The following is a 20,150-nucleotide window of genomic DNA, read 5'->3' on the forward strand; positions in this document are numbered from 1 at the left end:
TAGTTTCCTGTTTGTCACAAGTCCTAGTCTCCTCTCTGTCACAAGTCCTAGTCTCCTCTCTCTCACAAATCCTAGTTTCCTGTTTGTCACAAGTCCTAGTCTCCTCTCTGTCACAAGTCATAGTCTCCTCTCTGTCACAAGTCCTAGTTTCCTGTTTGTCACAAGTCCAGGTCTCCGGTCTGTCACAAGTCCTAGTCTCCTCTCTGTCACAAGTCCTAGTCTCCTCTCTCACAAATCCTAGTTTCCTGTTTGTCACAAGTCCAGGTTCCCGGTCTGTCACAAGTTTTAGTCTCTTCTCCTCGTCGTCTCTTGTCCATCAGTTCTAGAATACTCTTTGTCACAGGAATTAGTCTCCACGTCCTAGTCACCCCGCGTCCGTCAGTCTTAAACTCTTCTCTGTCCTAGTCCTAGTCTCCTCTCGTCCTAGTATCCTCATGTTGTAGTCAACCGTCGTCCATCAGTCCTAGTCGCCTCTTGGCCAGCTGCCTTAGTTGTCCCTGGGCAACAGTCCTGCCCTTTTTATAGTATCGTTTTGGTCGTTAGTCGTAGTCTCTTCTCAGCCATTAATCTTCTCAAGCAGTCCGTAACTACCAGCATTTAATGTATGAAGCAAGCGTTTTATTTTACAACATTATTGATTGGACATATTCAGTACGTTCTTCAGCTGAAGTCCACAGTAACCAACATGTTTTGTATTTCTAAGAGAACTTAACATGTTTGGAAAACAAATAGCGATGTTGAATGTTAATCACTAGGCTTTTCGACAGTTTGCATAACAGAAAAAAACTCAATATATGTCTGTTGTATTTTATAGGGAAAATGTGTTTCCGTGGTTTGAATAAAATACTCTTTCATAAAACGTCAGTTTTGTTTCGTTCGTTTGTTTGTGGTTTTGCATACCTGTGGGTTGTTTAGTTAAATTACTTCACATGCGGATTGTTTTTTCTTTTAAATTAATCTTTCGTGTCAGGTTGTGCTTTTGGCCATAGTACCTGTCTTTTGTCAATCTGCTGTGTAATCTACGTGTTTGTTTTTTCTATAATTGATAGTCTAAGATATACCGCTTTGTTACTAATTGGCAATGTAAATGAGCCGTGCCATGAGAAAACCAACATAGTGGGTTTGCGACCAGCATGGATCCAGACCAGCCTGCGCATCCGCGCAGTCTGGTCAGGCTCCATGCTGTTCGCTTTTAAAGCCTATTGGAATTGGAGAAACTGTTAGCGAACAGCATGGATCCTGACCAGACTGCGCGGATGCGCAGGCTGGTCTGGATCCATGCTGGTCGCACACCCACTATGTTGGTTTTCCCGTGGCACGGCTCAAATGTCGTCTCAGCCGTTGAAATGTTCTGAAAGTTATTTGACTTAATTGAACAAATCTAGCATACTTTTCATTTACAACGAATGTTTTGGTGCAATACTTTTCGAATATATATCCTTAATAGCATTTCTAGCAATATTTAAGACATTATACATTTTCGAATTACTCCTCGAATTAATCCTAAATCTTTAAACTATGCTTGGAAATGAAGTCAATGCTACATTGTGCGAAAAAAAGACTCTCCTTTCCTCCAAAATCAATCATGGTTTATGTGAAACACAGGCCTCCGACAATTTTAAACAAAAACTGTTAATAATTATAGGAATGTTTGTCTACATAGAAAACTTGTGCTAACAGTCCAAATGTAGGCATACATTTTCAACTTTCGAAATGCATAAAACTCATATCAATAACCTTGCAAAATACACAAATCTTATAATATATACCATTATTTTCTTAATATATGATCTTTAACCCTGATTCTGCCTTTGCGACCAGTGTAGATCATGATCAGGCTGCACATCCGTGCAGTCTGATCAAGATCTGCATTGTTCGCCATTCAGTCAGTATCTTTTTGGTAAGCACCCCTTTTAACAGTTAATGGTACTGTCTAAATTGGAAAATGGACAAGTTCATTATAGAAATTAAGCAGGGTAAGGGGTAATTTGCAGATGTTAATGAGCATTTTAGCATTCTGTTTATCTCATGTATTATCGGATTACGCACCACGGTCACCATTCTATATATCTTCAGGGATGTAAATAGGAACTTTTTGAACTTTTAAGATATATTCATTTTAGTACTGAAGTCAAAAGCGTATTTTCCTTAAGAAATATTATATACTTTGTTGTTATTACCGTTGATGTCTCCGGAATGATGTATTTGTGAAGCATTCAATACGAAATTTACAGAAAACCCGGATACGGGGGAGGTGGATGGACAGTAATTTTTTTTTGTACCACGATTTGCTGTTAAAAATAGAAAAGAAACAACACATCACTTCATTGCAAACATTTTTTCCTACTGGATGTCATGTTTTCTACATCAGTTAAGTCAATGCATTACCAAAACAATTGGCATACACTTTACTAACAGTAACAAACAATACTGACGCCCAATGAGGGATCATAAACGACCACAATGAATAAAAAACCTTCATCAGAGGTCTGATGGATATCCCTTATATCATTTTCAACGAGTTTTTTTTTCTAACAAAATAAAACATATTTAGTACACAGTAAGAGCACATATCACAGCCGTTATAGTTTTAAGTTAGGTAACGGTGTTTCAAAGAAATCACGGTGGTTGTCTGGAAATGTCTTGGTATAATTTTCTGTAGTGTCTGGATTTTTCCAAGATAGAATTTTGAAAAATTGAATGTCAAAAGTTGGAAGAAGAGTATATTAAGTGAAAATATGACGATCTGGAAGACTGCAAGATACGGAAGACACTGGCTAAACTGCGGACTCCATGAGTTGTTGTCATCACCCCCACTGGACGGCAAGATAGGGTTAATGGGTACAATCGGGATTCCTGAAATTTGTATTAGATAATTGCTATAACAAGAAACACACACTGAACACTAGACTGATATATAACACTTCGAGAATTAAATAATACGAAGGAACTGATATTGTCGGTATAAAATCTTAGACATAGGTCAGTTATATTGTTACTTGTCTACTAGTACCCGACTGAAAATATAACTTCATTTTCGCTACATCACAATTAAGGCAGAAAAACTATTCGGTTGTTTAACCATTTAATGAATGTATTACATGTTACCTCAACTTCATCCGTAGTCTATGCTTCAGAGCTAGACGACATCATGGACGATTTTATCTGAAAAAAAGGTCACAGATATAGAAGGCAACTACATAATAATTATAACGTAAAATTATGATAACGTAACGTCACGCGAATTATATTTTACCTTATCACGTAACAAAAGATCTAGACAAAAAGGAGTTCAGCTAAATCGATTAAGAAGCCATCTGATGCAATTCATAACTGAACTCCATTTACTATTTTTCATATGCCGATTAAATAGTTTCATGATCAATTCTCATATTGTATCATTAATGCATTTGTTTTAGATATAATACTTAAGTGTTGTTCTTTTGGTCCAAATATAGTTAAATTTATAATTATGTATAATTTTTTGAGCGCACTTACAACAGTGGTGCTGCGAGCTGTTGACATACTGCTGCGATTCTGAACTCGAACCTTTTGCAGCATGTTTTCAGCGGAATCAGCACGTGACTCTGCATCCTCGAGCTCTTCGGCCACCTTCCGGAACTTGGCGAGGTTTATTGCTGCTACTTCCTCCTACAAGATTAATAAAAGAAACAACTGAATAAATATTTAAAAATCAAATAATTTTCGAGAGGCTTAACATTTAATTCATGTAATTTAGGACTACTTTGCGAGGGAGAAAATTCCTGATCTATAGCCAAATTGTGGAGTAGATAGGACCTTATAACACTAACAATACTTTTAAAGGTGTTTTTTTTCTCTCGAAAATAGTCAATTCGCGGATACAGCAAAAATAAACCTTAGCAAAAATTTCTGATTTTATGGGAAAATATAGGGGGTTCTTTTTCAGTAATACGCAACAACTCGCACTTATCGGAGTTGAATTCCAGCTCAGTTTCCATTGTCAAGGGTGCAAGGTTTGGTAGTCTGGTGAAATTATGTAAGAAATACAATTGTATCATCTGCAAGCAGTCTGGCTGTGCTTTTTATCGATCCGCGAAGAAAACGTTCATAATGTAATTGTAAAACCCAATTTAGCTGTTCAAAACCTACAATTATTATCGGACAAATTTAAACGTTTATATTACGGTTACTACATCTGTAACATGAAAGAAAGAGAAAAGATTCATATAAAAGTTTACATACAGCTTCTTCAGACTGGCGCTTGTATGTCTTGATTTTGCCTTGAAGTTTGTCGATAAGATCCTGTAATCTTTCCTGGTTCTTCCTGTCTTCATCAGCTTGGAAAGCGAGTTCCTTGAGACGACGATCAGCCTTGCGGGCATTTTTCTGTGTTTCAGCATGACGCCTCTGTTCTGCCTCATATTCAGACTCCAACTGTTGGATCTAGAAGTCAAATCAGGAAGAAAAATTTAAGCTGCAAGCTTATGTATATAGAACACTACACTAACGCCAGAACTAACATCATTTGTACAAAACATAGTTTGCAGACTACTAATAGTTATTCTAATATGCTTGTTTCTGTTAAAACAAGCTTATGCTAAAATGACGTCACGTTAACGTGCGATGGCGTCGATGTTTTCGTTGCAATTTATTTTATCTACTGTTGTAGATAAAGGGCATATTTGAATTGAAATAATGTATAGCAAAATCGTGTTTTTCTTAAATTAATACACTCAAATTCGGTTATACGTCGCCAGAATAATTCACTCGACCTACGTCCTCGTGAAATTATTCCGCGGTTGTATAACTTCTTTTCGTGTATTAATAGCGTTAAAACACGGGTTTCCTATACATTAGTTCTTAAATATAATTACCCTAGTTTCAAGTTTTGCAAGGACCTTCTTTCCCCCTCTCAAAGCAGATGCCTCTGCTTCATCAAGGCGTACGGTGAGTTCCTTCACTTGAGACTCCAAAGCATGCCTCATCTTTTCGATTGATGAACTATGGTCTTTCTCGGAACGAAGTTCATCAGCTAAACGCTGAGCATCTAAAACTGCCTTCTTTGCCTTTTCTTCCGCAGATCGTACTTCACCGTTCATTTCGTCCAGGTCAGCCTGCATTGCGCTAATGTCACCTTCAAGCTTTCTTTTCTGGCTACCTACACTCTGAAGGCTAGCTGCGAGCTCGTTTACACGATCTGCGGTCTCCACAAGCTCATTCTCGGTCGTTTTGCGTGCTCTTTCTGCAGACTCCAGGGCAGATCTGATTTCTTCGCATTCAATTTGAACGGCGTTTGTACGTCTCTCTGCCATTTCATAAGCTTCGCGGGCTTCGTTGGCTTTTCGCTGTTCATCTTCTATAGCTGACTGCATTTCCCTAAGCATCTCCTGATATCTCTTAGAATTCTTTTCTGCATCTGCTCTAGATCTATTACTAACATCGAGCGATGCTTCAAGTTCATTTATGTCTGATTCCAGTTTCTTGCGGATTTTGAGGGCCTCTTGTTTTCCTTTAGCTTCCGCTTCCAGACTTGCATTTACGGAATCAAGAGCTCTTTGGTGATTTCGTCTGCAAAATTAATAATTGTTCTTAAACGTTGTGGTATAAATAGATAATGGCAAGCGTTTGATTTATCAGGCGTTACCAAGCATGTCGCCATTTTACGAACACGTGGTTTTGGTGCGTGATTGGCTTGGATACAGGGATGATGGTTCGACGAGTAAGCTACCTACGCGTCCGTGTTGATAGTCTTAAGCCGCTAACTCGCTTTGCTGCGGGACTATTAATGGCCGGATGTTTATAGAAGCGACAGTTTTGAAGTAAATGGCCAATTGTCATACTTGTCGCACAGAATAAAACTGAAATTAACATGGGAAAATTATACCGCAAAAACTGATTAAAAGATTGCTTATAGTCTTTGTATTTACATCACTACTTACTTAAACTGTTACTTGAGACCTTACTAACGTAAAATAGCATTTATATCAATTGGAAAACATATAATCCAAGCTAACCGTGTGTTCTCAAACTCTTCCTCCTTTTCGGCAATGCGTCTGTCAATTTCTGTTCGAACAGTTGTAATCTCGAGCTGAGCACGTGCTACTTTGCTTTCTTCTTGTTCTAGGGCACCCTCTGCCTCTTCCAGAGCAGCTTGAAGCTCCTCCTTTTCCATTTCAAGACGACGACGCGCCTTGTCATGTTCATGTATGGATCTTCCAGCCTCGTTCATCTGATCGTTCATGTCGTGGATTTCGTCTGGAAAAGTGTTCAACATTAATTTAACATTCTTTTTCATCATTGCTAATAGCATAAAATGAAGAACCATAAAACAGATACTTTTTGTTGAAAAGAAAACAGTGCCTATAATCATAATAGGTTACCGGAATAAATAGTTTCCTTTAAGTAGATTATACAGCGAATATCTATTTAAAGCCGTGTAATGAAACGTCAATTTTACCTGTAAACAGATAAATACTGAATATCTAGTAGTTTATATTTACCAGCCAAATTTTTGTTTTCTCTCTTCAGAGACTCGATGGTGTCGCCTGATTCTTCATACTGAATTTTCATGCGGTAAAGTTCAGCAGAATAACTACGAGACTCCTTTTGTACACTGTCAAATTCACCCTGTAGTGTGCGAACCTTAGCTTGCCACTCAGCAACTGTTTTATCGAATGATCGGTTTCTCTTTTCAAGTTGATTGACAGTTGCATTGGCTCTGTCTACGTTTATTACAGCATCCTCGAGCTCTCCTTGCAATCTTGACTTGGTCTTTTCCAGGTTATTAATCTTGGTATTAGCTGTATCGAGTGTTGCTTCCATTTCTTGAAGTTTGGCTTGCAGCTTGCGTTTAGCCTCCTCAAGTTCGTCAGCACGAGCCAGGCCTTCGCTCTCGTACTTGACGCGCCAAGACTGAGCCTCGGCGTTTGCTCTGGAAAGTTGTCTCTGCATATCAGCCTTTGCTTCCGATTCCTCCTCGAGCTGCTCACGGAGAGCGTCAAGGTCAGCTTGGAGGTTTCTGATTTCAGTGCTAAGTTTCTGACGAGCCTGCGATAAAAGTAAATAATCATCTGTATGCAATGTAAATCTTATATGTGTAATTAAAGATGGTTCAATATTTAGCCTACAAAAATAATTTAGACATGATAAGCCGTAAGCAGATATTCAAAATTCTTATTTTTACTTGTTAAAGATTAAGCAAACAATCATACCCTACTCTCGTCTTCAAGAGTGCGCCTGGCTTCATCAAGCTGCGATACGAGGTTAGATTTCTCTCTAGCGAGCTGGTTTGATCGACTCTCGGCATCCTCGAGCTGGCGGCTGAGGTCTGCATTTTCGTTCTGCAGTCTGGCCTTGGATGAATTGAGCTCCTGTATATTTCGCTGACTTTCTTCTAACTGACCATTGAGGTCTGAGATCTGGGCCTCAACTTGTTTGGACATTTTTTCGGACATGCCCTGTTAAAGATACGGTATGCAAAATTTATTTTCATGCAACAAAAGGACATGAAACTTATAGATAAACTCCTTGTTCTCATAAGAACTGGGTTAATATTAAGATATATATATATATATATCCTTTTATAAAGTTGACAGCTAAATCGTCCATAAAACTTTTTAATGAAATACCATAGCCAGGTTTCAGTGGAGAAACAGTTGTGTCGTTATGGCTGACACTACTGAACACTAATTTTTCACCTTGTGAAGGTAGAGTAGGGGGCGTGGGGCGGGTAATGACATGGTTTTGTTTTTAAAGTTCATTGTGTTATAAGGTTATTTTGGGTGAAATAAAACTGAACTTTAGTACGAGACGTAATACAAGGTCAAGGCACAGTAAATTTGGTTGTGATTTGCGGAAAGCAAAAGTGACAGGAAAACTCTTTCTTAGAAGATAATTGATACCTACATTTACTCTTCATTTTATATCAGTTTTAGGATAATTCTTCAAGATGAGGTAAGGATTTTTACTCTGTAATGGGTCTAGCAATATAGCTCTGTGAAATTTGACAGCTTTATAAAGTATTTATAGAGAGGATAGATATTAGGTACATGCAACAAGAATACATACAACTTAGCTTCAACTTATAATCTACTTACTCTATTTTTAGAAACATGCTCTATTTGTGCGTGAAGATCTTCAATTTCGCCTTTAAGCTGCATCTTTTCCTTTTCAACTCTAAAATAAAGTTTAGAAAACTTTCTGTGCATTTTCCCTATTAACTTGTCTTACAAGCTTTTATTACAGACTCTTATGAAAGAATATTATGGTAACTTAATATCACAAGGTCAGCTTGATAGTTTGCAATGCGAACATACTATCTTATGATGATACAAATGCCAACATAACACTCATTAACACGTTACAAAAATCTACTCCTGGAATAATGATCTATTGTTTAATGACATACCTTGTGCAATCCCATATAAAATTTATACGAATGAACTGTTACAGAGTGACTACATAATACAAAGATTTACAAAAGAAAATAAACCATCTGAAAGTTCAAAAAAAGATGAATCAATAGTTCCACTAAAATATTTATTCTTTTTACTACTTATCAATAGAAACCAATCAACTAAGTTTGTGATGTCCAAGAAATTAGATGTACTTTTCAAATGGAAATAAACGATATTGTATGAAAGACAATGAGAGCTTCTAGTATTTTGGAAAGCCTCGTGTTATTTTCATCCAGTCTGTTTATTTACCTCTGTTTAGTCTTTGTAAGTTGATCGACCTGGTCTGCCATCTCATTTGCGGCATCATTTGCCTTTTTGCGCAGAGATGCGATCTGAGACTCAGATTGGAGAGCCTGCTCCTCCAGATCACGGCGAAGCTTCAGAAGTTCAGCTTCCCGTTTCTTGTTCAATTCAACCTGAGCGGCAGTGGCACCACCAGCTTCGTCGAGACGTTCACTGAGGTCTTCGAGCTCGCGGCTGAGTTCAGTTCTCTGTTTCTCTACCTGTAAAGGACAATAGAACAGAAACTGAAATGGCGATTTTACAATTAACGAAATTTAAAGACAATCGCTCTTCTACGATGAATTTTTTACTGACCTGAATATCCACTGAATATCCATTAGCTTAGTTTAACTGTGGCCTAATCAGTGTACATCATATAACTTGCTGTTGTCATAAAATCGTTACAAAATTAGAATTGTTCAAAAGGAATGTTTCGATTTTGAATGCGGCGAATAGCGTTTCATACCTTTGATCTGGCTTGTCTCTCTGCTTCGAGTTCTTCCTCGAGTTCTTCAATTCTAGCCTGAAGTTCCTTAATCTTTCTTTGAAGTTGTGCAACAAGATTCTGCTCATCTTCTAGTTTAGAATTGAGAGATTTGATTTCAGCGTCCTTCCTGTATAGTAAAATGTAAATATCTGTTATACCGTAAAATAAACTTGCTTTGTTTATCATGTATGTACAACCTAAGTAAGAGACAGAGCTAAAATCACCTGTTTTGAACCTTAGACTATCTTTTCTTGCAAATAGGAATTAACTGCGCTATATACACCCACAACATTCATCACATAAGAAAATATCATTGTGTTACTAAGTACGATAGCTTGAAGTCCACCTAAGTTTGTAAAATAGTTTCTTTTTTGTTGGATATCATGATATACGGACACAATTATATGTCCTGTTGTCAGATTGTAATGGTGGCGAAAGATATCAGGTGCCCCTCTCTTTATTATGTCAAGCACGTGCCTGTACCTGGATAGATAGCACCAACGACTTTCCATAAACCGTCTGGGAAGGTTCCCGACATGAAACTTCGAGCTACGGAGGTAATTATTTTATACTAATTTATTTTAGCTCGATTGTGATGAAAGCCTCAAGCTTATTTGAACCACTTTCAAGTCACCGTCCTTGAAAACCAGGACTGGTGTCATATGAGAATTAGTGGTCGTGACCACAATGGGGCTCGAACCCATGACCCACTTGTTGAATGGCTGACACCTTAACCACTAAACCACCGCTTCCTTCTACCAAAGAGGTATAAGACAAGTGAAAGGAAGTTAGTGGCTTAACCACTAGCCATGAAGATCCCTTTGGTAATTTTCATCCACATTAGTACGTCGGAACATTGTAAAGATTTTATGACATTTTATAACTTATTCTTTCACGTATGTATGTAAACGTAAAAAAAAAAAGAAAAACGTACGGTTTCTGTTCAAAAATCATTGCCCCGCTTTCAACATATTTTCACAATTACTAGGATTTTTCTAGTTTTTGGGGTTAATGTCGCGCTGACACAATTTTTCGTTATAATTTATGATATGAAACTAAGTCAAATTGAAAACATCTACTTCACTCTATATTACTTCAAATTTAAATTTTCTATCTCGAATCCATGTAACTCTAAACTCACATTATCTTTATTTTAATGTACTACAGTAAATACTGACAGCTTTACTCCTTAACAATTGTTGAAATGATTTCATTAAGTACCAAGGACTGAAACATACTTCTTGACATTGCCTTCAAGGTCGGCCCTGACACGCTCAAGTTCCTCCACAGCTTCCTGTGTAGATTTGAGATCAAGTTCTACCTTTCTCTTGGCCTTCTCAACATCAGCGCGGACCTTCTTTTCACGTTCTAAACTATCCTCCATCTGAAATAAATAACTTATATTGTATCACAAAATAATCTTGTATCATTTTATTTTTCTAACTGCAATTTGGAAGACTGTGTGATCCATAATTATCAGAAGTAATGTTGTATTTATCATATATAGGCTATGGAATTTTACTTCCCATAAAACATGTTATCTAGTAATTAACAGGATGTATTACAATAAACTGTCTGGCATCAAGAGCTTTAACAAAAGTTCGCATCCTTCCAATACACATAAAATGTACACACTAATATTAGCAAAATTTATTTTTGCAAGAGCCTAGCTACAAATGCTAATCACTCTACCTTTTGCGTTACTAGCAATACCACAAACATGGTGTGTAAATACATCAGAACGATAAAGGAAGCGAATTAGCGACAACACTGATCGTAACAACAGGAAGTCACAAGTTTCTTTAAAGTAATTTTCAGGCGGTAAATGGTCTATCAGGCGGTAAATGGTCTATCGCACTATTTTTCCATTTGATATATATACATATTTCACTGAACTAACTGAAGCAATAATGTGTTTTAGTTATGACAGAAAAAAACACTACTTTACGATGTAATTTTACGCATTTCAATTGTAATTTCAATCTTATTTCAAAGTTATATACGGTTATTTTTGTAGGTTTATGATTTGTTTTAGTGTTGTAATGTACCTCATCAAGAGTTGACTCGAGCTTTTGTTTAACTTTGTTGAGATGATTGACTTTATCTTCCTCTGCTGCAAGGGAGTCTTGGGTTTTCTTCAGATTGTCTTCTAAATTCTTTTTGTCCTTGTTCAGTTTACCTATCTGTTCATCTTGCTGTGCCATTTCACCCTGGAGTGTTCTTATTTGATTGTCTTTAGTTGTTTTATCTTGTTCAGCCTTTGCAAGAGTGCCCTCAAGCTCTGAGATATTTGACTTCAATTTGTCAGCCTCCTCTTCCATCCTTTTCTTGACGGACTGAAGTTCAGCGGCAGCCTCCTCTTCATCCATACACCTTTCTTCAAGTTCCTTTATCTGCGATTCGTATTCAGCCTTACTCTTTATTAGATTCTCCATTTTTTCTTCATATTCTCCCATGGTATCTTGCTCTGCTTGGAGCTGGAAGTACATGTCATCTTTTTGTCTTCGTAAATCAACATTTTGTTCCTCTAGTTCTTTCTTTATTTTCTCAACTTTAGCAAGTTCTTCTTTGCATTTTTTGAATTCTTCTTCCATCTGTTTCATTTCATCCTCAGCACGAGCAGCACTAAGCAGTGGCTTCACCTTTGTGTACAGTTTCCACCATTGCCAATTCTTCAACACCATGTACTTACGGATATTCCTCTGAATGCGGGACAGACCGGTTCTGAAAAAAAGGTTATTGGTCTTATATGCGCTATAAAATGTGTACAACACGAAGATAGAAAACAAGTCTCCCAAAACGTCAATTTTAAATTCTGAAACTGACTTTCTCCAAACAATGCATAAGTATTTTTTTCAAAGTAAGTGTGAATTTTATTTCTTGATATACTAATAACGTTTACATGTAATATCCCCTTTTTCAAGTGGTGCACTGTTATACCTCTGGTCCTGAAGTTTCTTGTACTGTTTGCGCATGAGGTAACCTCTGATATGGGCCTGGAAGAGGGAAACAATTTTAGAGAGACGTTCATCACGCATGTCTTCAAGCATACCCAATACACCAGCTTTGAAGAATACTTTGGTGTTACCAATTTTGTACTCATTAGGGTCCATCTGGAGCGCTTCCAAAATCTTTTCGGTGACATGTTTGCCATCAACAAATCCTTGTGGAATAGCATTTGGAGCCAAGATAGAGTATCTGAAATTGTAAAAATCTGCATGTGAAAGATCATATAACGTTTCTAAGAATTAAACGGACGGTTAAAATATATTTCCCTGTAGAAATCCGGTCGTCTGGACAGTACTTTTAAAATAAAAGCTTTTATTGTTTGCAGAATATTGATTAATATTACAGCAAAATAATTCAGATAATATACAATAACTAACCTCTGTTTAAATTCACCGTAGAGGACTCTGCTTGGGAAGCCCTTTCTGCAGATACGGATACCTTCAAGTACACCGTTACACTGGAGCTGGTTGAGAACAAGGGCGGCATCGATGACACCTGGGGACTTTGTCTCGTTTGGAATGATGCAACGTACAAAGTGAGGATGGGTGGTGTACAAGTTCTTCATCAGCTTGTTCAGAGATTCCTATTTAAAGATACGAAATGTAAAACAAATATAATATACATTCATAAGCATCGTTTATATAAACAGAGATAAAACGTGGAAAGAATTGATGATATCTAGACATGCATAAAATCAACTATAATCCTTGTATTACAATTAAACATACATATAATTGGGTACAGATTATAGGATATATCTTCTTTAGAATAGTGCCTTTTAATTAATCAAAGAAAACAAAGACATTCAAAGGTAGAACAAATGATACAGATTAGATCTAACACATTTTAACCAGAACTGGATGCAACATAACTAATCGTTGTGACGTCCCTTGAAAAAAACTCCACAGAATGGCATTCTTTATAAACGCTGTAATTAATGCTCCTGAAGATCCCGTATCAATACATTTTGGATGTATATAAGTAGAGAAAAAATATACAAACAAACCACCATCACAATTCAACAGACCAATAACAAAACAACACTTAGCAGAATAGACGAGTATGCACATATTTGCTAACTAAGAAAAGTTAGTTTCGACACAGCTTATCAGCTGCCTGAATCGCAAGTTACACATTTGTACCGGTTCAGTATTTGCATATACATGTATTCTGCAAGACGCAACAGGCTAGGCTCAATATCTTCTGTTTACAACATAAAACAAAAAGGTATAACCTGACTTCAGTAACAAGAGCTGTCTCCATAGGATGACACATGCCCCCGATGGCACTTTGAATGAATAGTTATGGCCGATGTTAGAGTTTAGGACCTTTGACCTACGGATCTGGGTCTTGCGCGCGACACATCATCTTACTGTGCCACACATTCATGCGTAGTTATTTTAAGATCCATGCATGAATGACAAAGATATGAACCGGACACGCCCATCAATGCACTATCATGAAATATGACCTTTAACGTCTAAGTGTGACCTTGACCTTTGAGCTACAGACCTGGGTCTTGCACGCGACACGTCGTCTTACTGTGCCATACATTCATGTGTAGGTACTTGAAAATCCATCCGTGGATGACAAAGATATGGACCGGACACGCCCAATTATCATGAAAAATGACCTTTAACGTCTAAGTGTGACCTTGACCTTTAAGCTACGGACCTGGGTCTTGCGCGCGACACGTCGTCTTACTGTGGTACACATTCATGCCAAGTTATTTGAAAATCCATCCATGGATGACAAAGATATGGACCGGACACGCCCAACTATCATGAAAATTGACCTTTAAAGTCTAAGTGTGACCTTGACCTTTGAGCTACGGACCTGGGTCTTGCGCGCAACACGTCGTCTTACTGTGGTACACATTCATGCCAAGTTATTTGAAAATCCATCCATCGATGACAAAGATATGGACCGGACACGAAAATGCGGACAGACCGACAGACTGACAGACCGACAGACCGACAGACAGACGGTTCAAAAACTATATGCCTCCCTTCGGGGGCATAAAAAAACGAATTCATATCAGGATAAACTTACTCTGTGTGTAGAAGAAATGGTCTGGAAAGCAGATGATTTGCCCTTCTTCTTACCACCACCGCCTTCGGCTGAAATAAAAAAAAAGACACAAAATGTTTCTACGGGGTAAAAAACATAAAAGATGACTTAGTTTCTTATATAATCTAAGACTAAAGAATTCATATCTTCAGTAGCACACACACGCATAGATTTCTATATATACATCATGTACATGTATATAATTTGTGCGGTCACCAATACGATACACCGGATTGATCTAGTTGTTCAGACGAGAATTTATATTCAACAATTCAACCAACTCAATAAAGCTGGTTTCAATACTGCTTAATATACATGCCTGAATTGTCCTACACATTGGAACTGTTCAAAATTTACACATAAATCATCTGTATGTAGGACAAACCAGCAGTGACATTTTAATCGTTTTACTTCGTTCGGCCTAGAGATGTCATTGTTATTTCCTTAGGGTTTACGTAACATCAATTCCGTGATTGGGAATTGGTGATATGGCGACTTTACAGCCTTTGATGGTGGAGGAAAGCTCTATGCCCTCCATTACTACTGACACTGGCGGACACCAGAGTTAAACCTCTGACCTTTCGTACGCCACCTGGGATCAGACTAGCCACATGGTATTCCTTCACTGAAAGTGAACCAAATCTCGACTCTCTGACTATAAAATGTATGCTTTCTCATTTCACGACTTTAGCAGTGTATATAATCCTATAATATCGCTGAACTATATATTTAGGTTTCTTAATCAATTTAAAAGGTCCATCTTTATCTTCATTTCTTGTCATGCGATTAAAAAAACGTAAGAAAATAATAAACAAAAACAAAAAGAAATACAAAGATAATGATCCAAAAGGAATGAATACTTTTGAAGAATGTACCTTTGCTGAAACAAAATCCTAAATCAATGTATGAATAACTATGTAAATGATTTAAATCATCTTAAATAATCTTACGTGCAGCAGGCTGTGCGAACAGTGTGCCAACAAGTGCTTCCTTAGACTCGGACAAGATGCCGACAACAGTTTCGTTAACTGGATCTTTGTTCTTTTCAAGCCAGTTAGTAATGTTGTAGGGTACCTGAAATAAGGTTACATTCAAGTGGTAAATATTTGTCATTGAATTAAAATACGCCAAAAAAAACAAACCATTTTTGTTCTCAATTATCCAGAAACATTTTTAAGTTAAACGCACTACAGGAGAATCCAAGTACGCCACTTTGAACTAATCACGAAACTGGCTCCAACTGTTTGTATATTTGATCTTGATGTAAGGTAATTTCTATCTGGAAACGAAGCGTATGCATTGACACTTCACATATCCAAACGTAATAGTATTTATTTTTCATGTATATATTTATATAGATATATTTCAAAAAAGTAATTAGGCTGTCTAAATCAAAAGGAAAGTGCAATAACGTAAACATTACAATATCATTCTTACACGCGTAAAAGACGGTATACGAATATTTTCTCTTTGAAATCAAAATTTCAAAAAGGATTCTTTCCCTATAAAATGTTTCGAGTTATTGTTCGAAGTCAGATTGTGTTACTGCACGGTATTGTCACGTACCTTATACCAAACTGAACAAAATATCTTTGTTACATTCAGACTTTTACAATAATTTCTTCTTTATATCACTTACAGCTCCAGCGTAATGGCCTAACTCAAAGTGGGCATTCGCACCTCCCTTTCGGCTCTTCACTGGTTTCGTGAAATTCTTGGTTTTGCCCAAATGGTTGATCATCAGTTTTTCCTCAAAGGTTTTGTCTGAGGCCTTCGGGAACATGCATTCTTCTTCAAGAATGGACAAAATACCCATGGGCTGAAATTGATAAACCAAATGAAATCCAAGACGATTCAGGGTACTGCTCTTCTTTAGTTTATTTCTTTTTTGGATGGTGGGGGTGGGACAGTTGGGGCAGGAGAGGCACGGTGATGGTTTGGACAGTGTTTTTTTCAGCAGTCTTTTAAATTGTTATCGTCTGCTTTTCTATTAATGTCACATTTATTATGTGTACTTTTGAAAACGTTATGGAAAGCATTTACAAGGTACACAATACTTATGTTCACGGTAGTGTTCAGCATTTTTTGCGGGGTGGGGTAACAGGTGAGATGAATTATCAGTTGAGAGTAACAGGTGTGCATCTACGTTTACGTATCTATTAATGACATTCAGTTTGGTTAAAGAACTTAATAGTGTACATTGTATGTATAAAGAAGCGTTATGTGGACATACTGTACCTTTTCGATAAGGTCAATACAAGCTTGCAAGTCCATACCAAAGTCAATGAACTCCCACTGGATACCTTCCTTCTTGTATTCTTCCTGTTCCAGTACGAACATGTGGTGGTTGAAGAACTGCTGGAGTCTCTCATTGGTGTAATTGATACACAATTGCTCAAAACTGTTGAACTATTGTACAAAAAATACATTAAAATTATAATAAAAAGTGATTGTGTATACAAGTAACATAATATTATATACATGCAATATCGAAATCAGCTGTTTAAATGTCATAAGTTTAGTGATGAACCGTACGCGTTGAGGTTTGTGTAATGTGTTTAGAATCACTCTGACACAAGTTAGCTAATATGGTTTTGATGGCGGGGGAAGACACCAGGAATAACAATGAATACAACTGACAAAGCAGATGATAAAGACATTCTACAGGCCACTTAACTGATGCTTCTGTGAAAACCAAACACTACCATCTTATAAAAACCACCTCTTTATATACACATATTGTTTAAATGCAGTAACACCTTTTCTGTAAAGCATTTTTCCACAGATATAAGGTATGTCTATCATATTTAAAAAGCGGCAAAACTATGTTTTGCGTGTTTCTTTTAGCTGCCAACCATGAAAAAAGTTCTACTTAGGATTGAATACAGTCGCCGAACGAACACACAATACGATACTTAAAATATTTAAAGCACAAAAATAACTTACGTCAAAAATTTCGAAACCGGCAATATCCAACACACCAATGTAGTAATTCCTCTTCGCTTTTGTGTCAAGGGTTAAGTTTACTCTCTTGACCAGCCAGTCGAACATGCGGGCGTAGGTAGATTTGGCCATGGCACTGACCGAATATACTACTTGATCTTTATTTCTGCCCTGTGTGACGAATTCCGTACCGACCTTGATCTTTGGTTTCAAGAAGCCCTTCAAAAGGTCACCACTGTTGACACCAAGCAGGAATGCGACCTTTTCAGCCTCTGATAATGTGCAATATAAGCGTATTGAAACGAAAGTAAGGCCCAACGCAAATAGTATGGTATTTCATTTGAATCTGTCTAAGAGAAAACTTCACTTTTTGTAATGAGGCCAATATTCGCTCCAGTGGTTATAACTTTGTTTTACCTCATTGTAATTCTTTAATAAAACAAACTTTTTATTTTAATGACATTAAAGAATGGAATGCACTCCCTGAAAGAATTAAATCCTTAAAGAACATTAACCACTTTAAGAAATCTGTCAAATCTCATTTACAAGAAATGACAAGAGAGAGTCTGGAGACCCATTTCTGTATTACTGAACGTGACGTTATCTTCGTTGATCAGTATTAATAATGTAATATTATTTTTATTCTCTAGTCATTTTAATTATGCATAAGGAGCCTACTTTTACTCCCGTTTTAAACCTAAATCTTGACAAAGGATTTCATTTTTTTTATATATTATTCAGTTGGTTTTATAACTTTGGGCATGTCAATTTTTCACATGGACCACATTGGGAATAAGCTTTTAGCTTAATGGGTTATCCATAGGCACATAGTACAAATTTTTCAATTTTTATAGTCATTTCCCTTTTTGGTGTGTGTGTGTGTGTGTGTGCGTGAGTGTGTGTGTGTGTGTGTTTGTATGTGTGTGTGTATAGGTATATGTATGCATATATGTATATATATATGCATGCACATATATTTATTCGCAGTAAAAGTACGCTATTAAGGTTTTATAAATGCTAATTGTCTAATTTGTTTTAATTTTTATAATGTCTTGTTTTAAATGTTGATTCTTAATATCTGCCACTTTTTGTCCGTGATATTTAAAAGTTATTTGTTTGTCTTGTTTGTATTGTGTACTATGTCCTAAAATAAATAATAATAATAATCACACATTTGAATTAAAGGAATTTTTTGTAATATATTTAATATTGGATTGAAAAGAAAAATTGTACTTCTGTAAAAAGAAAAATTGTTGCGGTCTGTTCAACTTATGTGAACACAGTAACTAAGTTGGCATCAGTGCATTCTTTTTTATATAGAAAACCATCCAGTACTTTATATTATCAGACAAAATGTGCAGGTCTTCAAACAGTCTGTGTCGTTATGTACCCATATATGTATCCATACTACGTTGAATTTTCAAAGCTGACATTAGGTACTTGACAAACACATTTTAATGACAAATAATACAAAAGTACGAAAATACGAAAAAAATAGTTTTAAATGTTATGATCAGGAATCAAAAATAGCATGTAAATTTAAAATAAAAAATTCAAATAAAAATTTAGAAAACATACCAGCAGTGCCATCGGCTTCCGCCTGTTCTTCTCTTGGATGCTGCTTCCATTTCATCTCACCAGCATGGACAATGGCGGAAGTGATCTTGTACAAGCTGTTCTTCTCGTCCTGGGTGAAGCCCAACACATCGTAGGCTTCCTAAAGACAAACATGTTGATTTGTATTTTACCAGATTTATAAAGTATTCATTGTATGCACGTTCAGGGGTGTTTTACATACAAACACAGCCACTCAGCGCGCGAAATGCATTCCCTACTAGTACAGATAAAGAGCGATCTGACAGACCAGAGAGACAGGGGCAAGAGAAAGCAAGAGAAATCGACAGACAGACAGACATACAGACAGACAGACAGACAGACAGAGCGAAGAGAGGGAGAAGGAGAGATGTCTAACTCTTCTTGAACAGACAGTCTGGCTCCTTAACGTACCCGGTGAAGAGCTAAGATACATGACGTCCTGACACCCTCCCATCTACCGCGCAGCTCCACGTTTGTAACAAGACATTCATAAGTGAGAAATAGCATTTCAAATTTCTAGTGCCAATGCCGGGAATCGAACTTTGGTCCTCTGGACTGACAATGCTAGTGCTTTAGTACGGAATTACCATTCACTTACAGTGTTAATACATTTCATACATTATTAATGTTGTATAAAACCGAACGAATCATACGTTATTAATTGAACTAATGTTTTCTATAATCTACACGTATTAAATAACGTTTGCAAATAAAAATGATTTTAATTGCTGACTTAATTCTCGCCTTTTTTCACTCCCACTCTGTCAATTGATCAAAAATATTTACATCAGTGAGTTTCATTTCTTCATTGTCGTCGATGCCGTCCACTGTTAGTACACCTTGATTGATGAAAGAGTAGAGACCCGCATCAGGCTGAATCAAACACATCTCTATAACGGAAGAAAACGTTAATGTATTTAGACTGGAAAATACACATTCCGCAGTTAAGCTAGACTGGCATCAGTCGTTAGAGTCATAAATGTAAAGCACTTGGCCATAAAATCAATCCTCTTTGATAGCACTTTCTGAAAACATTTACAATGAGCCTAGAGAGAAAATGGTTTTCTTAGAAAATATCAGTGTCAGTATGAAGAAAGAATAAACTTTATTACAGATAACTTGATCTCAACAGACTTTGTAAGTCTACAGTTAGGCGTACCAGCACACAAGTATTTCACAGTCGCCTCCATCATAAAAAAAATTCAATTTACTTATTTATTTTATCATGATTTGATGAAAATGAAGAAAGTTTGCAGCTGCGAATCATTCTAAAGTCATCTTCCTAGGAAACCACTCTTCCACATTATACATGTAGAACTGAGTTC

The 20,150-nt window shown here is 36.8% G+C and overlaps 1 protein-coding gene across 1 annotated transcript in view; it reads right to left on the reverse strand.

The window, feature by feature from the left end:
- LOC123564461 (uncharacterized) overlaps positions 1 to 20,150 on the reverse strand; it is a 78,230-nt gene that overhangs the window by 51,407 nt on the left and 6,673 nt on the right. Inside the window, exons 8-29 of the mRNA XM_053526961.1 lie at positions 19,612 to 19,715; positions 18,808 to 18,946; positions 17,233 to 17,501; positions 16,525 to 16,695; positions 15,926 to 16,105; positions 15,237 to 15,360; positions 14,269 to 14,336; positions 12,594 to 12,799; positions 12,148 to 12,405; positions 11,256 to 11,931; positions 10,446 to 10,591; positions 9,187 to 9,334; positions 8,688 to 8,941; positions 8,079 to 8,157; positions 7,194 to 7,439; positions 6,483 to 7,029; positions 5,997 to 6,237; positions 4,857 to 5,550; positions 4,225 to 4,425; positions 3,495 to 3,651; positions 2,766 to 2,856; positions 1 to 79 (exon numbers count right to left, since the gene is read on the reverse strand). The exon at positions 1 to 79 is cut by the window's left edge and continues 554 nt beyond it. Of these exons, the coding sequence (XP_053382936.1) occupies positions 1 to 79; positions 2,766 to 2,856; positions 3,495 to 3,651; positions 4,225 to 4,425; positions 4,857 to 5,550; positions 5,997 to 6,237; positions 6,483 to 7,029; positions 7,194 to 7,439; positions 8,079 to 8,157; positions 8,688 to 8,941; positions 9,187 to 9,334; positions 10,446 to 10,591; positions 11,256 to 11,931; positions 12,148 to 12,405; positions 12,594 to 12,799; positions 14,269 to 14,336; positions 15,237 to 15,360; positions 15,926 to 16,105; positions 16,525 to 16,695; positions 17,233 to 17,501; positions 18,808 to 18,946; positions 19,612 to 19,715 (5,078 nt within the window). The remainder of the gene's footprint in view (positions 80 to 2,765; positions 2,857 to 3,494; positions 3,652 to 4,224; positions 4,426 to 4,856; positions 5,551 to 5,996; positions 6,238 to 6,482; positions 7,030 to 7,193; positions 7,440 to 8,078; positions 8,158 to 8,687; positions 8,942 to 9,186; positions 9,335 to 10,445; positions 10,592 to 11,255; positions 11,932 to 12,147; positions 12,406 to 12,593; positions 12,800 to 14,268; positions 14,337 to 15,236; positions 15,361 to 15,925; positions 16,106 to 16,524; positions 16,696 to 17,232; positions 17,502 to 18,807; positions 18,947 to 19,611; positions 19,716 to 20,150) is intronic.

The sequence above is a fragment of the Mercenaria mercenaria genome, chromosome 2 (genome assembly GCF_021730395.1).
Source record: "Mercenaria mercenaria strain notata chromosome 2, MADL_Memer_1, whole genome shotgun sequence".
NCBI classification, from domain to species: Eukaryota; Metazoa; Mollusca; class Bivalvia; order Venerida; family Veneridae; genus Mercenaria; species Mercenaria mercenaria.